Below are 19,826 nucleotides of genomic sequence, written 5' to 3' on the forward strand. Positions count from 1 at the left end.
GTTGTTGGACCACAGGTGCCGTCAGCCTCAGCCAGCATGATGGCGGTTGAATTCCAGCAACAGCTGGTGGGCCATAGGGTCCCCACTCTTGCCCTACTGGATGAATTACTGTTACAATACTGAGGCTCTCCTCTCCTCTACAGCCCTGGCAACAATGTTTCTACAGGAGGAAGGACTCTTCCATTTTCCCAAGGTATCACAAAGACACCACTCCAAGCACTCCCAGTAAGCCTGATGCTCACTGTGACAAGTGCTATAAAGAGCAGAGCCTGTTGGAATCATTATGTGAAGATAGGTATGAACCCAAACACAGTGATGCCTACTAAGATGCTTTCCAATAATTCATAAGGAAATAAAAGCAATAGCCAGTTTTCATTCCCTGTAGACTAGTACCTCTCAGAGAGTGTGGCATCTGCTTGCAAGTATGCACACACACACATGCACAGAGAGCGAGAGCGAGCGAGAAGTAAATGATATGTGCATATTTGACGATACTGCAGTCCTATTAAAAATAAAACAAATACATGGTGCCAATTCCTAGAGTTATGAGAGAGAGGGCGGGTACATTTTTGCTACTTCCACTCTCTCCAGACTGTGCATACATTTGGAAAAGTCTATCATATCCTTCCTTAGGTATGTTTTGTCCCCCAAAACAAATTGCCTCAAATGTTATGTTATGGGGAGCTCTTGAGATTGACTCTGTAGATGTTTTTTTTAACTTATCCCAAAATGTTGTAAGCCAGCCCTCCTGCTTATTCTTCTGAGAAGGGCCCCAGACTTATTCCCTAAAGTCCCACCCTGATGTCACCACTGGCTGTAGACTTTCTACATAGGGAAAGTGGCCATTCCCTCTTGATTATTTTGGGCTGCATTCAGGCATGGGACTTATTGTGTTAGTTTAACCAACCAAAATGATAGTGCTTCTGTCCCGATTTCTGAAGTTCTTTTCATATGGCAGTACCTGTTGCATTAAGGAAGTGTGGCTTTTTTAGCCGATATACCGGCATTTCACGCAACTGTCCTTCATACTGGTGCAACAAATAGCACCTTGTTTTGTCTCTCGCCTGTTACATGTGCATTCCTCCATAATTCACCACTTCAGTTAGTGTCAGGACACAGAGGTGTGTATGAGAAAAGGAGGAAGGGAATGCTGCTGCCTGCACCTACACCAGAATACCAGTGCAATTTTCATCCGGCCAAAAAAATTAGTGCTCGCCTAAAGGGCAAAAACGCATTGCATACCAGGATGCCTATCATGTGAGCAGCTGAAGCTAGCGCAGAGCTCCTGTGATTTTCTGGGTTCCCAGGCTTGCAAACAGATTATTTATGGTATTATATATCACAAAAATTAGCACTAAACGTCCACTATATTCCACTAGATTTCCAGAACTAGCTTTTACATCATGTGAAAGGTCAAATTAGCAGGTAAGAAATTGTCAGAATAATACAATAGTGTGTTGTATGAAAGCAACTTTGGCTGCCCCTTTCTGCACCTATTCCAGGCTCTAACGCATTGAAACCAGAATGGTACACAATATTCCAAATGTGACCTCCCCGAGATGAACCAATACAAGTAAATTAGTGACTGACATATAGGATTAAGGATTGATTCAGACTGATTTAGACTCTGGTCCCCTTGTATGGAAGTAGGGATGTTTATAAAATTCTTCTCAGCCAAATTCCTACCCAGATTTTAGAGTTCTGAGTTATCTGGTTGTTTCCTAAGTGGAACCAATGCATGAAGAATGTGACACACTTATCTCTTACATTGCTTGGCTTTCTAGGTTTTGGAATGGGATCATAACTGCAGGCTCCATCTCTAACCAACACCAATGCCAGCCCAAGAGATTTTGCTGCTGAGGCAAAGCACCAAATAGTACTCACCCACACAAGTCAAGGTATGTAATGCCCAAGGATCACTAAGTTACTTTGGCACCTGAGGAAGAAAAATCCCATAAGCACCTCTTTATGGGAGTAGAAATACAATAATCACACATGAAATAACAAACAATTTTCTGCCCTTTCATGACATTCAAAATCAGGTGCCTGGGGTGGTTACCTCATTTTGTCTGTTGTAGGGCTGATTCTGACTGTGTTGCACATGCACCTGAACAGCTCCCACAGACAGACTGGCTGTATGTACATAGCCTTCTATACATCAGGGCTGCTGCTTTTTGCAGACTAAATGTGTAGTTTGTATGCATGTAGGGTCTGTTCAGGTGACCAATAGAATATGCATAGGACAGTGGGAAGGACTTGTTGCAAGTCCATCCCCCAATCTTTATTTCTTAGCATGTGCTTTTTATAGTTTCCAGAAATTGCAGCTATTGGGCACCTGTTGTATCTCGACAGGAATGCTGCTCCACAGAATGGGGCCAGCTACACTAAAGGCCCTGCTCCGTATTACAGTGAAGTGGGCTTCTGATGAATGTATGTTTGGGGTGGGCGGGTCAGATCAAGGTTCGTGAGATGGACAAGAAAGATGACCGCCACATATACATAGACAAGTATGGAGGGGTATCTAGACACCATTTATTTTGACTTTGTATATAACATTGTGTGTGATAGTAATCTGGGGGGATTTATACCATATTAACTATACCTGTGTTGTTGCTTTTTCATGTTTGATTGTAATGTTATTAATGTTTTGCTAAAAAATAATATTTTTCAAAGTTTAATATTTTAATCAGTTGATATTATGTTACAAGATAAATACTCTGGCAACTCCTACACTATTAAGCAAGATGGGTATGTCTGCTGATTCCTAATTAGAGTGAGTGACAGGTGTTTTGCACTCATGATTAAACTATAACCCTATAAACGAAGCATTGGTGACTTGAGTTTTAGCTGGTGAGCAGCTCTGTAGTCTGACCAATGCTGTCTTAACCTGGTAAGTGTAATATTTTCTCAGTTGCTTTGAATGGAAATACAGTTTGATAAACCCAAGAAAGTTGTTTCTGATGTAATGTTATGAGAGTCTTATTCCGCTTGCTTTTTGTTTTTGACTTTTTAAAGTGGTTGTGTAGCCATAGACAAACAGGTAATACTTGTTTACACACAGCTAGATTAATATTGTGACAGTTCTGTTTTCCTTCCTTGCAGGTATTTTGCAAGGCGGTATTTTAACATTAATTTTTTTATTCACATTTTCAAAAACAAAACAAAACAAAAAGAAAAAGAACAAATTAATAACTAATACAATAAAAACTATTGACTTCCGATTTATCGTAGATCAGCTATAGGTCTATAATATATAACAAACCTGTCTCTTAATAGATTATAAAATCACCTTCCTCCAGTGGTTATCTTAATTAGTATCAAATCTCATTAACATATCATTTTATTCTTTCCACAAAAAGTCAAAGAGAAGTTTCCAATCCTTGAGATATATATCCATCAATTTTTCTCCAAATAGACATGTCAATTCATCCCTCTCTTCAAGTCTACTAAGTCCAATAATTTTAATAGCTCTTCTTCCATTATCAGTGTTGATTCCATCTTCCATCTTCCATCTTTGCACACCCAATAATCTTGCTGTCATAGTCATATAATAAGAGTCTGATAGGAATTTCCTTCATCATAAATATTTCCTTGCCATCCATTCTGAATGTATTATTGAAATGTTGTTGTAAAGTTGTATCTCTGTTCCTCTTTTTTACAGAATGCACTAGCACATCTCTTGAGAGTTTTTCCATTGTCACATATCTGGAATTAATTCTGTAAACTTTCTCTATTTCAAGTTCCATCAAATCCTTCCAATCCAGGAATTTTTTCGAACCGTTGATATCTTTATCTCTAATCTCTTCACCAATTCCTTCAGGGACAGCGCTGAGTTCCAAACAGTAATATTTGTCTCTTGGATCCATCACAGCCATAAAATCCAAATCTTTTTCCAAGTCCATATTTGATAAATCTATTCCAATCTCCAGGGCTTGAACCTTCCCTTTAATTTTTCTTTCATCTTCTTTTATTTGTCCAGTTGTATCTTTGGTCTCATCTACCTCCTTTCTCATAGAATCCTGAATTTCTTTCAGCTCCTGTCTCATTTTACTAAATTCAATTTTCATTCCTTGTCTGTTCTGTTCCAGTTCTTGTTTCGTTAGCTTAATCTCATTCATTATTTTCTGAAACATATCTAGAGAGAGAACCCCTTCCAGGGTCTCAGCCACCTTCTTGATTGACATTCTTAAAACCAAAAGAACAAAATCTCTTCAATTTCCAATATAGCCACTATTCCCAAGCAAAGAACAGTTTATTTCTTTTTCCAGTCACAAAGGAGTTAATCTTCCAAGCCTGTTGACATCACCCTCTAGACAGCACAAACTGCCTTATCTCTTATGTGTCCAAAAGTGCAAAACAAATTTAGTTCACAGCATCCAAATAATTAGTGGCATAAAGAATAAGCAGATTCGTCAAAAAAAAAAAGTAGACCAGAAAAAATAGTCCCAGACATATAATAGTCAAATATCATATAAATCAAATTTTTCTCTTCAAATTAGATGCCCCTCATCCGTTTGTAACTTTATAATGCTCAATTCCATGCCAGCTTTTTGCAATAAAAACAAAGATAGGCTATTTCGATTTTCTTCCTCCTTAACTCCGTGTATAAAAGAGAAAGTTATAACTCACCCAGGGTTTCTTTGTTGCTGAGTCTTTAACAAATCTCTTTTGCTGTAACGATAACAAAGTGATAAGAATAGACAGAAGAATGCTTGCCTGTTAAAATCCATTTTTCTTTGAAGAAAAAAAAAAGTCTCGCTTAGTCAGTTTGAGCTTGTTTGTAATCCCTGGCTCCGTCTGACGCTGCTGGCTACCTTCTTTCATAGGCGATCCTAATGAATTCCAGTCCCCAACAAACACAACGAAGCTTCTGTGGATGATCTCTAGGTTTCTCCCTTGCCTGGGAGAAAATTTTTTCCAGTCAAAAAAAACCTTCTGACTGGTTTTAAAACTGAAAAACCTTCCTCTGAGATGGGAGCTCGTCTCAAAGGCAGGTACAGGCAGAGCGATCCTTCTGGGAAGTGCAAGGCGGTATTTTAAGATGCATTGTTATTCTTTCTAAAGCAGGGATGGGGAGCCTGTGGCCCTCCAGATGTTGCTGGACTTCAGCCCCCAGCCAGCATGGCCAACAGCTGGGAATGGTGGGAGTTGTCATCCAACAGCATCTCAAGGGCATCAGGTTCCCCATCCCTAGTCTAGAGAATGTGAGGAACTGATATAAAAAGATTGTACTCTATTGAAATATGAGCAAATCCAATTGCTTTCCTTGTTGGTACAGTTATTGTGATTGTTTGCTTACGGCCCATCCATTGTTGTTGTTATGTGCCTCCGACTACGACTTATGGCGACCCTATGAATCAGCGACCTCCAAGAGCATCTGTCATGAACCACCCTGTTCAGATCTTGTAAATTCAGGTCTGTGGCTTCCTTTATGGAATCAATCCATCTCTTGTTTGGCCTTCCTCCTTTTCTACTCCCTGCTGTTTTTCCCAGCATTATTGTCTTTTCTAATGAATCATGTCTTCTCATGATATGTCCAAAGTATGATAACCTCAGTTTCATCATTTTAGCTTCTAGTGATAGTTCTGGTTTAATTTGTTCTAACACCCAATTATTTGTCTTTTTCACAGTCCATGGTATCCGCAAAGCTCTCATCCAACACCACATTTCAAATGAGTTGATTTTTCTCTTGTCCGCATCCACATTTTCAATATTTGGTTGGGGGCCTCGAGATCCATACATGCCCTGCTTGTGGTCAGTTTATTGTGAAAACCCAATTATCAAGCATCCATATCTGTGGGCTTCCCCCACTAAATTGCTTTAGCATTGGCCACTCCCCTAAGTCCACCCCTTTTCAGTGATTGGTCCATGACGGTTGTTTGCTTTTCACACACTTTTTCAGAAGAGCACAGAAACGTATATCTTTTTTTTAATTCCCACACATGCACAGGTTTGTGGATGTGTTATTGGGTGGGAAGAAGACAGGAGCTTTGCATATGACAGAGGAACGCCCATAGACCACCTATCGCAGGAAAGTCCATGGCATTGAGTCCGAGCACACAGACGTTTATATAATTGATTATCAATACAGGAAAGCATATCTTTTTTTGGGTGGCATTTCTAATTCGGATTTGTGAACACAAAAATCCGTGCTAGCTTGCAACGTCATATGGATGACAGTGAATTAATGAGGACACAAAGCAGTAACATTGTAGATTATACAGACATATCAGCGGGCCCTTAAATGGTGGGATAGGCAATACTGAATAAATAAATTTTAAGAAAATGAAGCTTTATAATGTAGAGTTTCAGTAATATATTTTGAAATGTTTTATACTTTGTTGTATGATTTGGCAGATTTTAAGAATTGTGGATTTATATGTACACTAGAAAATGAAATATTGATGTTTTTAGATTATTTTGATGGGAAAACATGAGTGTTTGGATTTTTCAATGTATTGTTTTTAGATTTGGGAGGAACTTTTCTATTGAGCGACTGGTATTTGAACTCTACTGGGAATTAAAGCTAGTATGGTTCAGCTTTGTCTACACAGATGGTATTACTGGTTTTTTTTCCTTAGAAGAATGTAGTAGATCTAAGTGCAATTCAGTACATATCTACTCTAAGTTCCATTGGGTCCAATGGAGCTTATTCCTAGGTAAACGGATATAGGATTGCACCTTAGTACCTGTGGCCATCCAGATGTTGCTGGGTTCCAACTCCCATCAGCCCCAGCCAGCTTGGCCAGTGTCAGGAATGATGGAAATTGTAGTTCAACAACATCTGAAGGGCACCAGATTCCCCATCCTTATAGTGATGAATCAACAGAGATTGGAGCCGTCTTCAGACAGTTCCAGTTCTTTCTGTTAGGGCATCTGGAAAAGGTGGTCATGGAAGAATTCTTCACCTTCTCTTGGGTTTTGTCCTGAACTGTTTAACTCTGCGTGCGGTTACTTCCTTTGCTTAAGATTTAGTGAGGTCCTCCAGAGATTTCAAGCGAGGTGTCAACAATGGTGCTGACAGCTTTACTTTTCTTTGACCAGACCTCCAGGAAGTTGTTTTAGCCCAGAAGAAATGTCTGATGTTTTCTCTCTAGTGGATCAGCTGAAACAAGACAGGGCAGAGTTGATAATGATCGGAAGCCCGAGTGATCTGAACTGTGAAGGGCTGTAGAACAGTGGTAGAGCATCTGCTTTGCATGCAGAAGGTCCCTGGTTCAATCCCCAGCAACTCTAGGTAGGGCTGGAATTCCTGTTCCTGAAAACGTGGAAAAAGCCATTACCAGTCAGTGTAGACGATATTGAGCTAGATAGACCAATGGTCTGACTTGGTATAAGGCACCTTCTGGTGTTCTTTCCATCATAATTGATTAAAGGTGTGTAGTTCAATTGCCACTTTGGTTTCCTATCATTCAGCTGTTTCCAGCCCATCGAAATCTAATTGGTGATCTGAGCTGCAAGAGAACTAGAAGTGTAGGTGGAAGTTTTCAGCCATGTGTGTGTTCTATTGCCCTTGCCTACAATTATTCTAAATGCCAAATGCATAGCTGCTATATTGAATGCCTTCTTTTTCATACCTTAAGTTGGATTCCTTCATTGAGCAGGGGGTTGGACTTGATGAACTTATAGGCCCCTTCGAACTCTACGATTCTATGATTCTCCACTCTTGACTTTGCCTGTCTTGCCTCTTGAGACAAAAACAAATTAAAACCCAAATAACCAAACAGCAAACTAGAACAAAGAAAAAGCAGTTCTTGGTCATTTATGCTCACAGCTAAATGTGGTGCATTGGGGAAAAGATAATGACACAATAGTCAAAGGCCATCTAGGGAAATCAACTTCCTGTATCATGTACAGAAGGAATCAGAAGCACAAGTTTATTACTGAGACCCAGGTAAGCAAGCTGGGCAGTCCTGACCTCCCCCAGATATGTCTTCCTGGGTACACATTACAACACCAGCCAAGTTCAAAGGGCCGGCAGCCATCACTGTCACTTTCAAAAATTCTGTGTCACCAGGAAGCCAGTGTTATTGGGGGCTGGTTTTGAAGGTCTGTACCTTGTGCTGAGCCAATGTGACAGAACAGGGATCCTGTTGATGTCCTGCACACCCCATTGCCCTACAGCTTCCCTGCTTCAGCTGGATAAAGTGGTCTCGGGGATGTTATTTGAGACCCCCCCAATTATGTAATTCATGCTGAGGCTGCAGTATTGGCACTTCCTTGGGGCTTCATGGCCTGCATGAGAAAACATCTCAAAACATCACTGGCTTGACAAATGTTGCAGGCCACACCCTTGACCTGGTTTTTGCCATGCAGTATGCTACTTCTGATTCTATGGTTGGGTGTGTGTGAAACCATTTCCTGGTGAAGTTTGATTTCCCAATGGCAATATCCACCAGTAGAGGTGGAGGTCCAGTTTAGATGTTAAAGTTGCTGAGAGTTGTCAGAAGACACCCCCACACACACCGAGCTACAATTCCCAGCATTCTCAACACAATTCAGGACCCAGGATTCTTTGGGGGAAGCCATGACTGTTAAAGTGGCATCAGTGCTTGAAATGTATGGTGTGGATTGTGACCTCAATTAGCATTAATCCAATTTTGTAAAGAGTGGTTTGTTCCCAGCAGTACTCTCTCTTACCTCCCTTTTGAGGAAAGATCTTACAGCAGAGGACGTTTCAGCAGTGAACCTTAATTTTATTACATCTCCCTCTTATTCCTTTTCTCCTAATATTTGACCGTATTCTCTTAATCAATTGTCTGTTCATTTTATCTGTGCAGGCAGCAAAGAAGAACATTTAACTAGCCAGCCTGGAACTGTCTCTGGTCAAGATATTCTTGAGGATTGTGATCTTCATTGTAGATGTCTTAATGCTTACCTTTGTCACAATGTACCGCCTGCCATCTATACTAATGTTCAGGATCATGATATGGTGAGTGCATATCTTGGAAGATCCCTGGAATGATTTCCATGTCTTAGGTTTAGGTTGGGTTTACTGAATTTATGCTTCCCACAACAAAAAATCCCTAAGTGATTTACAATGAGAATAAAATACAATAATAAAATACATAAACATATTAAAAATAGAAACTATCCAATCATTGTTGCTGCCAAAATGCCTAGGAAACAAAAACATCTTTGCCTGGCACCAAAACTATGACAAAGTTGATGACAGGTGGGCTTCCCTAGGGACAGCATTCATTGGCTGCATTCAGACAACACTTTATTCCATTTTCCTGATGTTTCCTTACCTGTCAATTTTCACATTTTGTGTGAACTTTCACATGACATAACAGATACTTCTGGAAATCTAGCAGAATCAGGTGGAAGTTTAGCACTCATCTCTGTGTTAATTGTTTACAGAAAAAAATCTTACAACCCTGTTAACCTGGAAAATTGGTGGACTTTGGTGTTTTATTTTTTCCACATTTATCTTGAGATCATGCCACCATTGCTCATATAACAAAATTTGGGGCTGTACTCCGGCATACAGAAGTGTGCATGTGCATAAATGGTGGGGGAGTGGTAACACATCTGTTGACTCCTGCTGTTGCTGTTCACACCACTCCCACTGGCGTGAATGAAATTTAGTGTGACATGGTGGTATATTGATGAAAAAAACACAGTTCCATAATGCAACAGGTGCTGCAGTGTGAAAGGAACATTAGAAATTGGGACAGAAGTACTAGCATTGTAATCAGGAAAACTAATGCTCAATAAACCCCACATCTGGATGCTGCCATAGATGGGGAGCTAGTACAGAATAGATAGAATTGGTCAAATAGGTAGCAGCTTAACCAGGAAACACTGTCTCAGAACCCCAGTGAATGAGGTCACATGAAGAAAGACAGGCATCAGGAAAGAAAGATGGGCATTAGCAGGGCTGGTTTGGGATGAGACACTGTGATGTTCCTGTATGTGAATGTAATGTAAATATGGTAAGTGCAGGTTTATTATAAGAAATATGGTAAATGGAGTGAGTGAGAAGGGGGAGTACATGGGCTGTAGAATGCTGGATGATGATTGGCTGTGTGTTTGAATGGCTGAAGGTATAAATGAGAGGATGACAGTTGAGTTGTGGTGGGTGTTAAATGGTGGGTGTTAGACAGGGTGGTTGTGGACAGGGAGGTTGATGTGGAGAGTAAGAGGTGGCTGTTGAGTGATTGGATTGGGAGTTCTGAGGCAAATAGTAGGAATTAGGAACACAAGAGAAACATATATGAAACCATATGCTTGTCAATGAAATCTATAAGTAATCTTGTTATTCTTAGTGTTATCAATAAATATTTTCTTGGTTTACTTAAAGCCTGATTCCTCAGCTGGGGGGCACAGACCAGGGGGGAGGCAGAGTAACCAAGGCTGAAGAAGAAATAGTATCGAATGGTGACAGCGATGAAGGAAGAGATATTGTATCAACATTCAGTACCACAGAGCAACCCAGAGCTGTGAGCTTCATAGGCAAGAGGCTTCAGGGGGGTTGGGAATTACCTATACACACAGACACAAGGTATCACAATAACCAGGAAGAGACTAAGGCACAGTCTAGAGGTTATATTGGATACACAGAGTGTTGGGTAGTGTGGCCTAGCAGGGGGATTTTTTGAGATCTATGCTAGAGCAGAGAGAGGTAAAAATAAACACGACGTTCCTGACTGCTGGTAGCCACGAGTGAGAGCGACACAGATGGTGCCAGGGAAGGACGTCACAGACACCACACACAAATTTCACCGAAGGCCATAAAGAGCCTGATGCTGGATCAGACTAAAGGCCCATTTAGTCCAGCATCCTGTTGTCACAGTGGCCAACCAGATGCCAGATGGAAAGCTGTGCTCCCCCCACTTGTGATTTCCAGCAGCTGGTATTCAGAGGCACGCTAAATGTGGCTCTGCCTCCTTGAACTACTTAAAGAAAGGGTGACAAAAGAAATGTAACTTTAAAAGTTGCAACTTGCTAAACAGAGGCAGTACAGAACAGAGGTGGGTCAACTAAACGGCAACAAACAGTGTCCTCTATACTATCATGAGGCTGTGTCTTAGGGCACCTCCAGACTGTCAGTCTTTTGCAGGAGGGATTCAAGTGCATACTGAAAAATGCAGGTTTCCGCAATTAAAATGGAGTAAAGTGCTTTGTCACCCTAGCACAACAAATCTGCTTTAAAAAAGAAACTGACTTTTTCAGTTAGGGAAGTGAAGAAAGTGTGGAATGAACGCATGATTAATGGATGGATGAATAAACACTCTGCAAGCAAATCAGTGTGAATGCAGGACAAATGCTGGCTGTCATTTAACCACTAACAAATCAGAATGAATACTCAAAAAAGACCAGATATAGTCTTAACCCCCAAGTAAGTTTGGTGCAAGCAAATCAGGATGAATGCTCAATAAATAGGTTGTCTGGAGGGGCCCTTAGCTACCATTTGAATGAGCAATAATGGCTCCAGTAGCACAATTCACCAACAACAAGAGAGCACAATTGTTGTTATGTGCCTTCAAGTCGATTACGACTTATGGAGACCCTCTGAATCAGTGACTTCCAAGAGCATCTGTCATGAACCACCCTGTTCAACTGGATTTCTTTTCATCTTGATAACAGGTCTGGAAGGAGAGGTCAAGCAAAGCTTTATACATTTCCCAAACTATGAAATCCTGTGCAATCCTTGGATTACCACAAACATTGTTGTGGGAGGGTGACTGACACTATCATGGCCTCACTGGCTCAAGCTCTTTCTGCTTGGGATTTTTTCCTGGCCCAGAGCTTCAGGATCCTTGACCATTCGAGGCTAGAGATGAGTGATCACCCTCCTGCTCTCCCCCTGGCAAGGGTGAGACTTTTAGGAATGTTACAGTCTCAAAGTCTCAAAGGACTTTTCAAATCATCAGGCAAATTCTCTAAAGCCCCTGAACACATGAAAGGTGCTTTATATGGAGTCAGACCTTTGGTCTGTCAAGCAGATGGACAGCGAGTGGTGATGACTCTCTGGAGTTTCAGACACGAGGCTTCTCCATAGAGGCCAGTAGAAGTTGCTGGGAGATCTTAAGCATGAACTGACAAAGGGCCATAGCAAAGGGTGGTCGAGCATCTGCTTTGCATGCAGAAGGTCCCAAGTTCAGTCCTCTGCATCTCCAGGTAGGGCTGAGAGAAACCTCTCCCTGAAACTTTGCAGAGCCACTGCTAGTCGATCTATACAACACTGAGCTAAATGGAACAATGGTCTGACTCAGCGTAAAGACAGCTTGCTATGTTCCTATATGATACAAAGAGCCACATAGTGAGCCTGCAATATATGCCAAAGAAGTGGCACATGGAAGCTTCTGCCACGGACGTTGAATGCTGCAAGGAACTGGCCCCATTGGCCGAAGAAGCTGCAAATAACATGAAGCAAAGTGGGTGGGCAAGGAAGAAGCCTAGTCAACAGACCAAACCAAAGTCAAAAGCACAAGATGGCAGGCCAGGAAAGGCTAGTACAGGGAAGCAGGCAGGGGAGCACTATGGGAGCTTAGAGGAGCAGCCTCGTGACATCCTTCAGTGATATATGGCCTGGACCAGACCTGAGGCTGGGTACCATTTGGTGTCATGGCTATTATTGGCTCTCAGGGATCACTTTGCTCCAAGGATCAGGAGAATTCCAGTTCTCATGCTTATATTCCAGTTTGAGTGGCTTGCAATCCTTCTTCCAAAGATATTCAAGGAGAGAGGAACACAGGAGCACAGGAAGCTGCCTCATACTGAGGCAGTCTATCTAGCCCATTATTGTCTACACACCAACAGGCAGTAGCTTTCTAGGATTTCGACAAGATTTTCTCCCATCCCTACTTGGAGACCCCAGGGATTGAACCTGGCACCTTCTACATGTAAAGTAGATGCTCTGCCACGGAGCTATGGCTCTCCCCCACCTGTGACCCTTCCCTGCATTGTGTTCCACAAATCTGTTCAAGCCAATTTAGTACCTCTGATCTCAGAAAAATCCAATCACCTGCACAATTGGTTTGAAGACGGGGCTGAATTATACCCATTTCACAGATGAGTATTCCAATGTTGGTAGTGGAGCCTGCAGAAATCCTACTTTAACTGGAAGCCACTGCAAAATATATTTCCCATGCAAAAATCAATTGTCTATTCATTTTGCTTCTCTCTGTGCTCTTAGGTACAAACGTCAGAAAAGGGGTGTGGCAGTGAAACATGTCGAGCATGATGGCTACAGATTCTGTTATTTCTCCCGAGGGGAGGCCGGACCCCAGCCATCTGTGCTGATGCTTCATGGGTTTGCATTCAACAAGGACATATGGTTAAATGCAATCAAAGTATGTTTCCATTCTTCTGTCCTGGCTAGCCCAAGACATGTTGATGCCAGAGGCAGGAACAAAGCACTGTGCTCTTGCACAACTCTGTCATTATAGCAGGGCGTGGAGAGAAGATCTTTCCACCCAGTGTATTGCAACTCATCTGCCTGCCTCCCACCTGAGAAAGATAACTCACCCTCTTTCCTGTTGGGGCCACCTCTGTGTGAAGGAATATTGTGCTAGAGGAGAGGACTAAATTAACTATGCAACGCAATACTGTTGTAGCCGCCCACCTGTGCCTCACCCCACTATTTCTCTACTATGTAAGAGCTTCCCACTCAGGACTGTGTGCGGCTTATACACCATCACTGGGAAAACATAAGGGTGCTTTGAAATAGGTATTTATTATGGGATCAGGGCTGCCAAAGCATGATGTTAACATCAAAAAGCCAGCCATTTATTCGAGATCCATGGAAAATCTGATTGTTTTTTTTAAAAAACCCTGTGGCTATTGACCTGCCTGTGATATCTGCATGACCTGTTTGAAATATGAAGCCGCCATCTGAAAGTACCCTAAGATAAGGTGCCCAGAGCAGAAGGGTTCTAAGTATTATTATTATTATTAATGGTTCTAGCTCTCATGGTTACAAAGCAAAAATGTAAAAATGTATAGGCTATGTGGCTAACAAGAAAACTGAATTTGATTTCCAGTGATAATGCGGAGCCAAGGTTAGAACTTTTTACCCTTCTCATATAGGCATTATTTCCAGATTCTGGTGCCTATTATATATACAGTTCCTCCCACTCAGCAGCACTACTGCCATTCTCTTCATCCTCAGTTTCAAGGATTCTGCCAGACGCTGCTTAAAAAGGCATCACATATACACACCTGTTGCCTTCCATCTGTGAAATAGGATTTCAACTTGAGTTACATTTATCTCCATATTCTAAATATAATCATAATGTTTACTGCCCCAGGACTTCTAAATGTAGTCATGAGGAGTGATGGGTTAGAAGAGTTACCTACATGCAACTGTGGATGACATAATATGAATAACTTGTACCAGCCCCTAGGCTACAAAGCACATTTACATTGCAATAGTGTAGCAGCTATCATAATCCTTTATACTATTAGCAAACTCATTCTCCAAATGTGGCTCCTTAAATCCAAACACAAGACAGAGATTCAGGAGGCTTTGGTTGGCCGAAGAACCAAAACTCTTTAGGGGGAAAAACCTACAGAGGGAACCCTAATATCAACTAAATGAAAACTGAGCATGCTTCAGTGGTTCAAAATGCTGAATGACTGCTGGACAGGGAGTGAAAACTGGGGAAGCAGGAATGGAATGGAGTATCTCAAAAGAGGGTATGGAGGAATGGATGGAACCCTAAAAAGGAGCACTCCATACTTTTTTTATTGGAGGGCCCACTTGTTCCTTCTTATACTGAAACTCGGCAGTTCCATGCCTGTCTGTGATATCTACAAACATGTGAAAGCACATTCTTATCTCATCAGGAATTCCCATAACAAATCCCTGTTGTATATTTGTTGCATATTCTTGGGAACTGTTTATTATCAAGACAACTCTGCTAGATCTGGGACCAGTAATGGTGTTCAAGTGCATTAACCACACCACCCTTTGAGAATGAAAAAGTCCAGTTATCAGTGCTTGGATTCCTTGGTTTCATGACTGATGCCGTATTTTCACAGCTCTTTCCTCAGGATCTCCATGTGGTCTGCCTTGACATGCCAGGTGATGGAGAAACCACTCGTTTGCTGGGAGAAAGTTATACAGCAGCAGTTCAGGTTGCAAGGATACACCAGGTAAGGCCGTCATCTAGCTGTCCTCAGATGGATTGAACCTTGAAGGCTGACAAGTGAGAGGTTTATCTTCTAGCAAGAATGCATCTTTTAATAGGGAAGAAAGATGTTCACTGACTGATTGCAGTTGACTGTGGGCCCTTCCAGATATCTTTTTATGGTGCATTCATCAGGGCCTTTGTGTGTGTGTGATGGAACTTGCTGGTAAGGAGTATCCTCATCCTTCTTTTCCTGCCCATGGCAACCATTTTGTGCTGGCATCTATGACACTTTTGTCAATATATCTGTACCAGCACTTCATTTTTTTACAAACAAAAAAAAGCACTGGCATTCATGATTAATTGTGCTCATGGTGTTATGGGGGCAGTCATATGCAACCCCACTTTCAATACTACTTGTGCCTTCAACAGTTTTGGGGTGGTCATAGTGCTTCATTTCTGATCAGTGCATATCCTGCTGAAACGCTAACATTTTTCATACCACAAATGTTCTGGAAGGTTGTTTTGTCCCACTTGTTATGTTCCCGTTGTGGGTGCTGCACATGAAGGAGGAGCCACACTCTGAGATTGCTGAGTAACAAAGAACACTTTACTTAGTTTGATACATCTTATGTAGCTCTATTTTCACTAGTGCCAACTAGTGACATTAACTGTAACTGCACTTCCTTTTCAATACCAGAGCCCATATAGGTATATTACACCACTTTTGTTGTGCTATGGGCCCTCTGGGAAGCAATAATGCAGTAGCATTGGGGAAGAATCACAGAACAACTAATACAGCAGAATAAATCCATACCACTAATACACTATCATTGTGTCTAGAACATCTTGCAGAATACACCTGCAATAAAGCACTACTCTGGAGGGGCCCTGTGATTATCTGTTGTGATTATTGGGGTAAAACCTAGAACTGTTCAGGCATTAAAAGGCTCATGCAATGAGAAGAGAGCATAGTCACATTCTAAGGCTTTGCCCCATCCATCACATCCCCATTGCTTGGTCCCCTACATGTTGGAGTAAATGAGGGTCTGCAATGGGGAGCCTGCTATACTCATTTAGGCTCCCTGCATGACTTAGAAAGTTGATCATGCAGGGTTCTAAACAGGAGTTTGGCTAGATACTTAAAAAGACTTAGAACACAGAGCCACAGCATAAATGTGCATAACTTTCGCATATACTAATTTATATGTATAGTTGCAAATTTAGGGTGAATTTATAAGGTAAAAACAAACTCTGACTTTTGCTGTCAGGGCTTATTCTAAGCCTGGTGTGGGGAACCTTTGGCCCTCCAGATGTTGCTGAACATAACTCCCATCATCCCTGGCCATTGGCTATACTTGCTGGGGCTGATGGGAGTTGTAGTTCAGCAACATCTGGAGAGCCAAAGGTTTCCCACACCTGCTTTAAATTATAGGGTGCCAACAGGATTTTCAAAGCAGAATCCAATTACTAAGGTTAGAAATATACTTACTGTTGTGCCAGTTCCAGTGGTCTCCACTTCTCTTTTCTGAAAATGGGGGCATAAAATGCTAGTCAAACCCTACCCCTTTTTACTGTAAAACCTGGTGGGAGCAGCTTGAGCACATTTTTTTTTTAACATTCAGCTTTGCACAGAGTTTGCAAGTGATCTGCAGATCAACCCATTTCACCTCCAGGTGTGGCCAATGGAAACACTTTGCTGTAGGCAACTAGTGTCCTCACAACCTAACTAAGTCTCCACCCTTAATCTAATGAACAATCCCTTAATTAAATCCCTAATTAACTATCAGGTAATTGAACATTCCACCCCACCTACAATCTATTGTTAAGAAATGTTGTTTATGTTCATATTAAATCTAAAACATAATAAAATAAATGTTCATATTAAAACAAAAATAAAATGTGGGAAGGGTCATAACTCAGTGGCACAGCATCTGCTTTACGTGCAGAAGGTCCGAGGCTCAGTTCCTGGCACCTCCAGGTAGGGCTGAGAGACCCTCACCTGAAACTCTGGAGAGCCACTGCTAGTCCATATTGTACTGCAGACAATATTGAGCTAGAATCACTATAAGGCAGCTTCCTATGTTTGTATGTTTCTAAGCCTTGTCCACCATCTAATATGTCTTCTCTTTCTCTCTTTCTGGCTCTGTACACATTACTAGCTTAAAAGGCAGCCGGGTCACTCTTTTTCTCAAAGCAAAGATGGCTTGGGGAAAATGCACCAAAATGCAGTATTTTAACAAAAAAAAATATGACAGGATAGGTATGGATTGTGTACACTGCTTCCCAAACCAGTGGTGGAAACGCACTGGGCATGAATGGGAGTGTCTACACAGTCCCCTTCTCACACACACAGACTTCACCCCCCAAATCCAACTATTGCATGTTCTTACAATACCTGTCACCTAGGGTTGCCAGGTTCTTGGCCTGAGACTGATCCTGTATCTTTAGGAGAAGAGAAAGTCAGCCAAGTGCAGGTGTTCTTGCAACTCTATAATGAGAAAAACCACAAGGTGGAATTCTCCCTTCCCCCTGCCCAACTTTTAAAGATACAGAAGACCTCTCGGTTGCCAGGCCCAGCCTCCAAGAGGTCTTCTGTATCGTTAAAAGTTGTGGAGGGGGGAGGGAGAATTCCACCTTGTGGTTTTGCCCATTACAGAGTTACAAGAACACCTGCACTTGGCTGACCTTCTCTTCTCCTAAAGATACAGGATCAGTCTCAGGCCATGGACATGGCAACCCTACTGTCACCAGTCAACACTGTTGTGCGCCACCCCAATCTCTGAGCGGTGAGAGATCTCCAGGGGTTCCTGTGCTTACCCAGGATTTGGTTTCCTTGGAAAGAAGGTCAGCAGAGACTGTGGTATCTTTATGAAATATGGTTTATTTATACATTCCAACCTGAGCTTAAGGTGGAGGGGTTCAAGGCCTCAGCAGTCCAGTAGATCTTGCTTTTTCATCAGGCTTACAGGAGGCACCCTAAAGCCATGGTGCAGCGAACCAGGCACTCTGCCTGCCTCCAGTTCTCAGCCGTTCCTCTGACTCAACTAGAAACACAAATCTCTTCTTGGCCTCAGGAAGGAGGGGGGCTTTCCTGAAGAGTTTCAATAACAATATGATCTCCCTGGCCCAGTTAATGGGCACTTGATAGGCCCATTAACTCACCTGGCCACTCTATTAGACTAACAAAGGAAACTGATCTGACCAGCAGAGCAGGTTTCTCACCCCCACGTGCAGGGTTCCAAATCAGAGTCTGGAAGGGGACTCATAAAAAGCATCCATCTCAACCCCAAGCCCATAACAATGCCATCCATATTTGATATGCTAGCAAATGAACACAAGCTGTGTCACAAGTGGGAAGCAAATTAAAATGGCGGGTTGCTGGGGTCCTTTGAAGAGTGCCAAGGGACTCTGTAGGCAAAGTAAGCACTTTCCCACCTAAGTTTAAAAAAGACAGCAGGGGAGGAAATCATGTCCTGGCACAAAGGACCCAGGGCTCAGGCCCCATGGGGCACCCCCTAGCACCCCTGGTTCTAAATTGTGTGAGGAGGGGCCTACATAAGTACATCAGGCCCCCTGCTGCAGATAATTTTTTTGAGCATGTAGAGGGCAGCCGGACCACTGTGCTGACTGGAGTTGATGGGAGCTGGAGTTCATCTGGAAGGCCACAGGCTTCCCATTCTTGTGATACAGGCAGCAATGCAGTCCTCTTTGCGATGGCTTTCCTACCCATCTCACAACAAGAAGCTATTACAGAGACCAGGGACTTCCTTGGGAAATGCCCTAAGCCAGTATTTAGAGCCCTAATTTACAACAGCACAACCTTTCTTCATTCATGCTTCAGTTTGTTGAGTGTCCTGGTCTGAACCCAAAGCCTTTCCACCTGGTTGGCTTCTCTATGGGCGGAATGGTCGCTGGCATTTATGCTGCTCGGTATCCATCAGAGATCTCTGGCTTGTCCCTCCTTTGCCCATCTGGTGAGTATCAAAATTAAGTTATTTCTAGGGAAATCTAACGCCAATTTTCTCTCAGAAATATGTTTCTATTTTATCTTTAATTGTATTGTCTTAAAATATTGGCATTTGCCACCTGGGCTCATTTGGGAGGGAGGGACAGTGGGATAAAAAATTAATAATAAATAAAATCTCCCAGCCCCTTCCACCACCCAGCCTTGAAAGGTGTGGCCACACTCCTTTTCTCACCCCCCCATCCTCATCTCTAACCCCCTACCTTGTCTCTCACTTTGCCTATATCCAGCCAATGCATATCCTCCACCACAACCAATCTTACCACCACAACCACCCTGACAACAAGGGTATTTGGGAAGCAGATTAGAATCCCATATTTTGGAATTGGTTTACCACTATATTCCTTTTCAGCTGTGTGCTCTCTTTCAACTCTTAGGTCTACAATACCCAGAAGATAGCAATGTAACCAAGTGCTTGAAGGAGCTGCAGCAATCTATTAACTTGCATAGTTTCCTCAAACTTGGCTTATATCACCCCAACATCGCAAACATGCAGGTGAAGAAGCACTACTCCAAAAGACTGGGGCTAGGGGTGTTGCTAGGGACTTAAAAGATTTGGGGCATGTACCTACAGACACAAATTTGCATAAAATTTGCATATACTAATTTGTATGCATAGATGCACATTTAGAATTTAAAAGTCACGGAGAGGAAGCCAACTAGTTTTCCATCCAAATCACCCTGCAAAATCAGTTTCTCTTTGGTTCCTTTACCCCCAA

At 42.2% G+C, this 19,826-nt stretch overlaps 1 protein-coding gene across 6 annotated transcripts in view; it reads left to right on the forward strand.

Moving 5' to 3' along the window:
• The first annotated feature begins 2,854 nt into the window (after positions 1–2,854).
• Positions 2,855–19,826, forward strand: part of LOC133380784 (monoacylglycerol lipase ABHD6-like) — a 43,779-nt gene continuing 26,807 nt past the window's right edge. For all 6 annotated transcript variants that reach the window (XR_009761544.1, XR_009761545.1, XR_009761546.1 and 3 more), the window contains exons 1-6: positions 2,855–2,890; positions 8,781–8,932; positions 13,145–13,301; positions 14,992–15,105; positions 18,925–19,057; positions 19,485–19,603. Coding sequence is in view for 3 of the 6 variants with exons in the window: in XM_061618786.1 (XP_061474770.1) it covers positions 8,871–8,932; positions 13,145–13,301; positions 14,992–15,105; positions 18,925–19,057; positions 19,485–19,603 (585 nt within the window). In the remaining 3 variants the exon portion in view is untranslated. The remainder of the gene's footprint in view (positions 2,891–8,780; positions 8,933–13,144; positions 13,302–14,991; positions 15,106–18,924; positions 19,058–19,484; positions 19,604–19,826) is intronic.

This window comes from Rhineura floridana, chromosome 3 (assembly GCF_030035675.1).
Source record: "Rhineura floridana isolate rRhiFlo1 chromosome 3, rRhiFlo1.hap2, whole genome shotgun sequence".
Taxonomy (NCBI): Eukaryota; Metazoa; Chordata; class Lepidosauria; order Squamata; family Rhineuridae; genus Rhineura; species Rhineura floridana.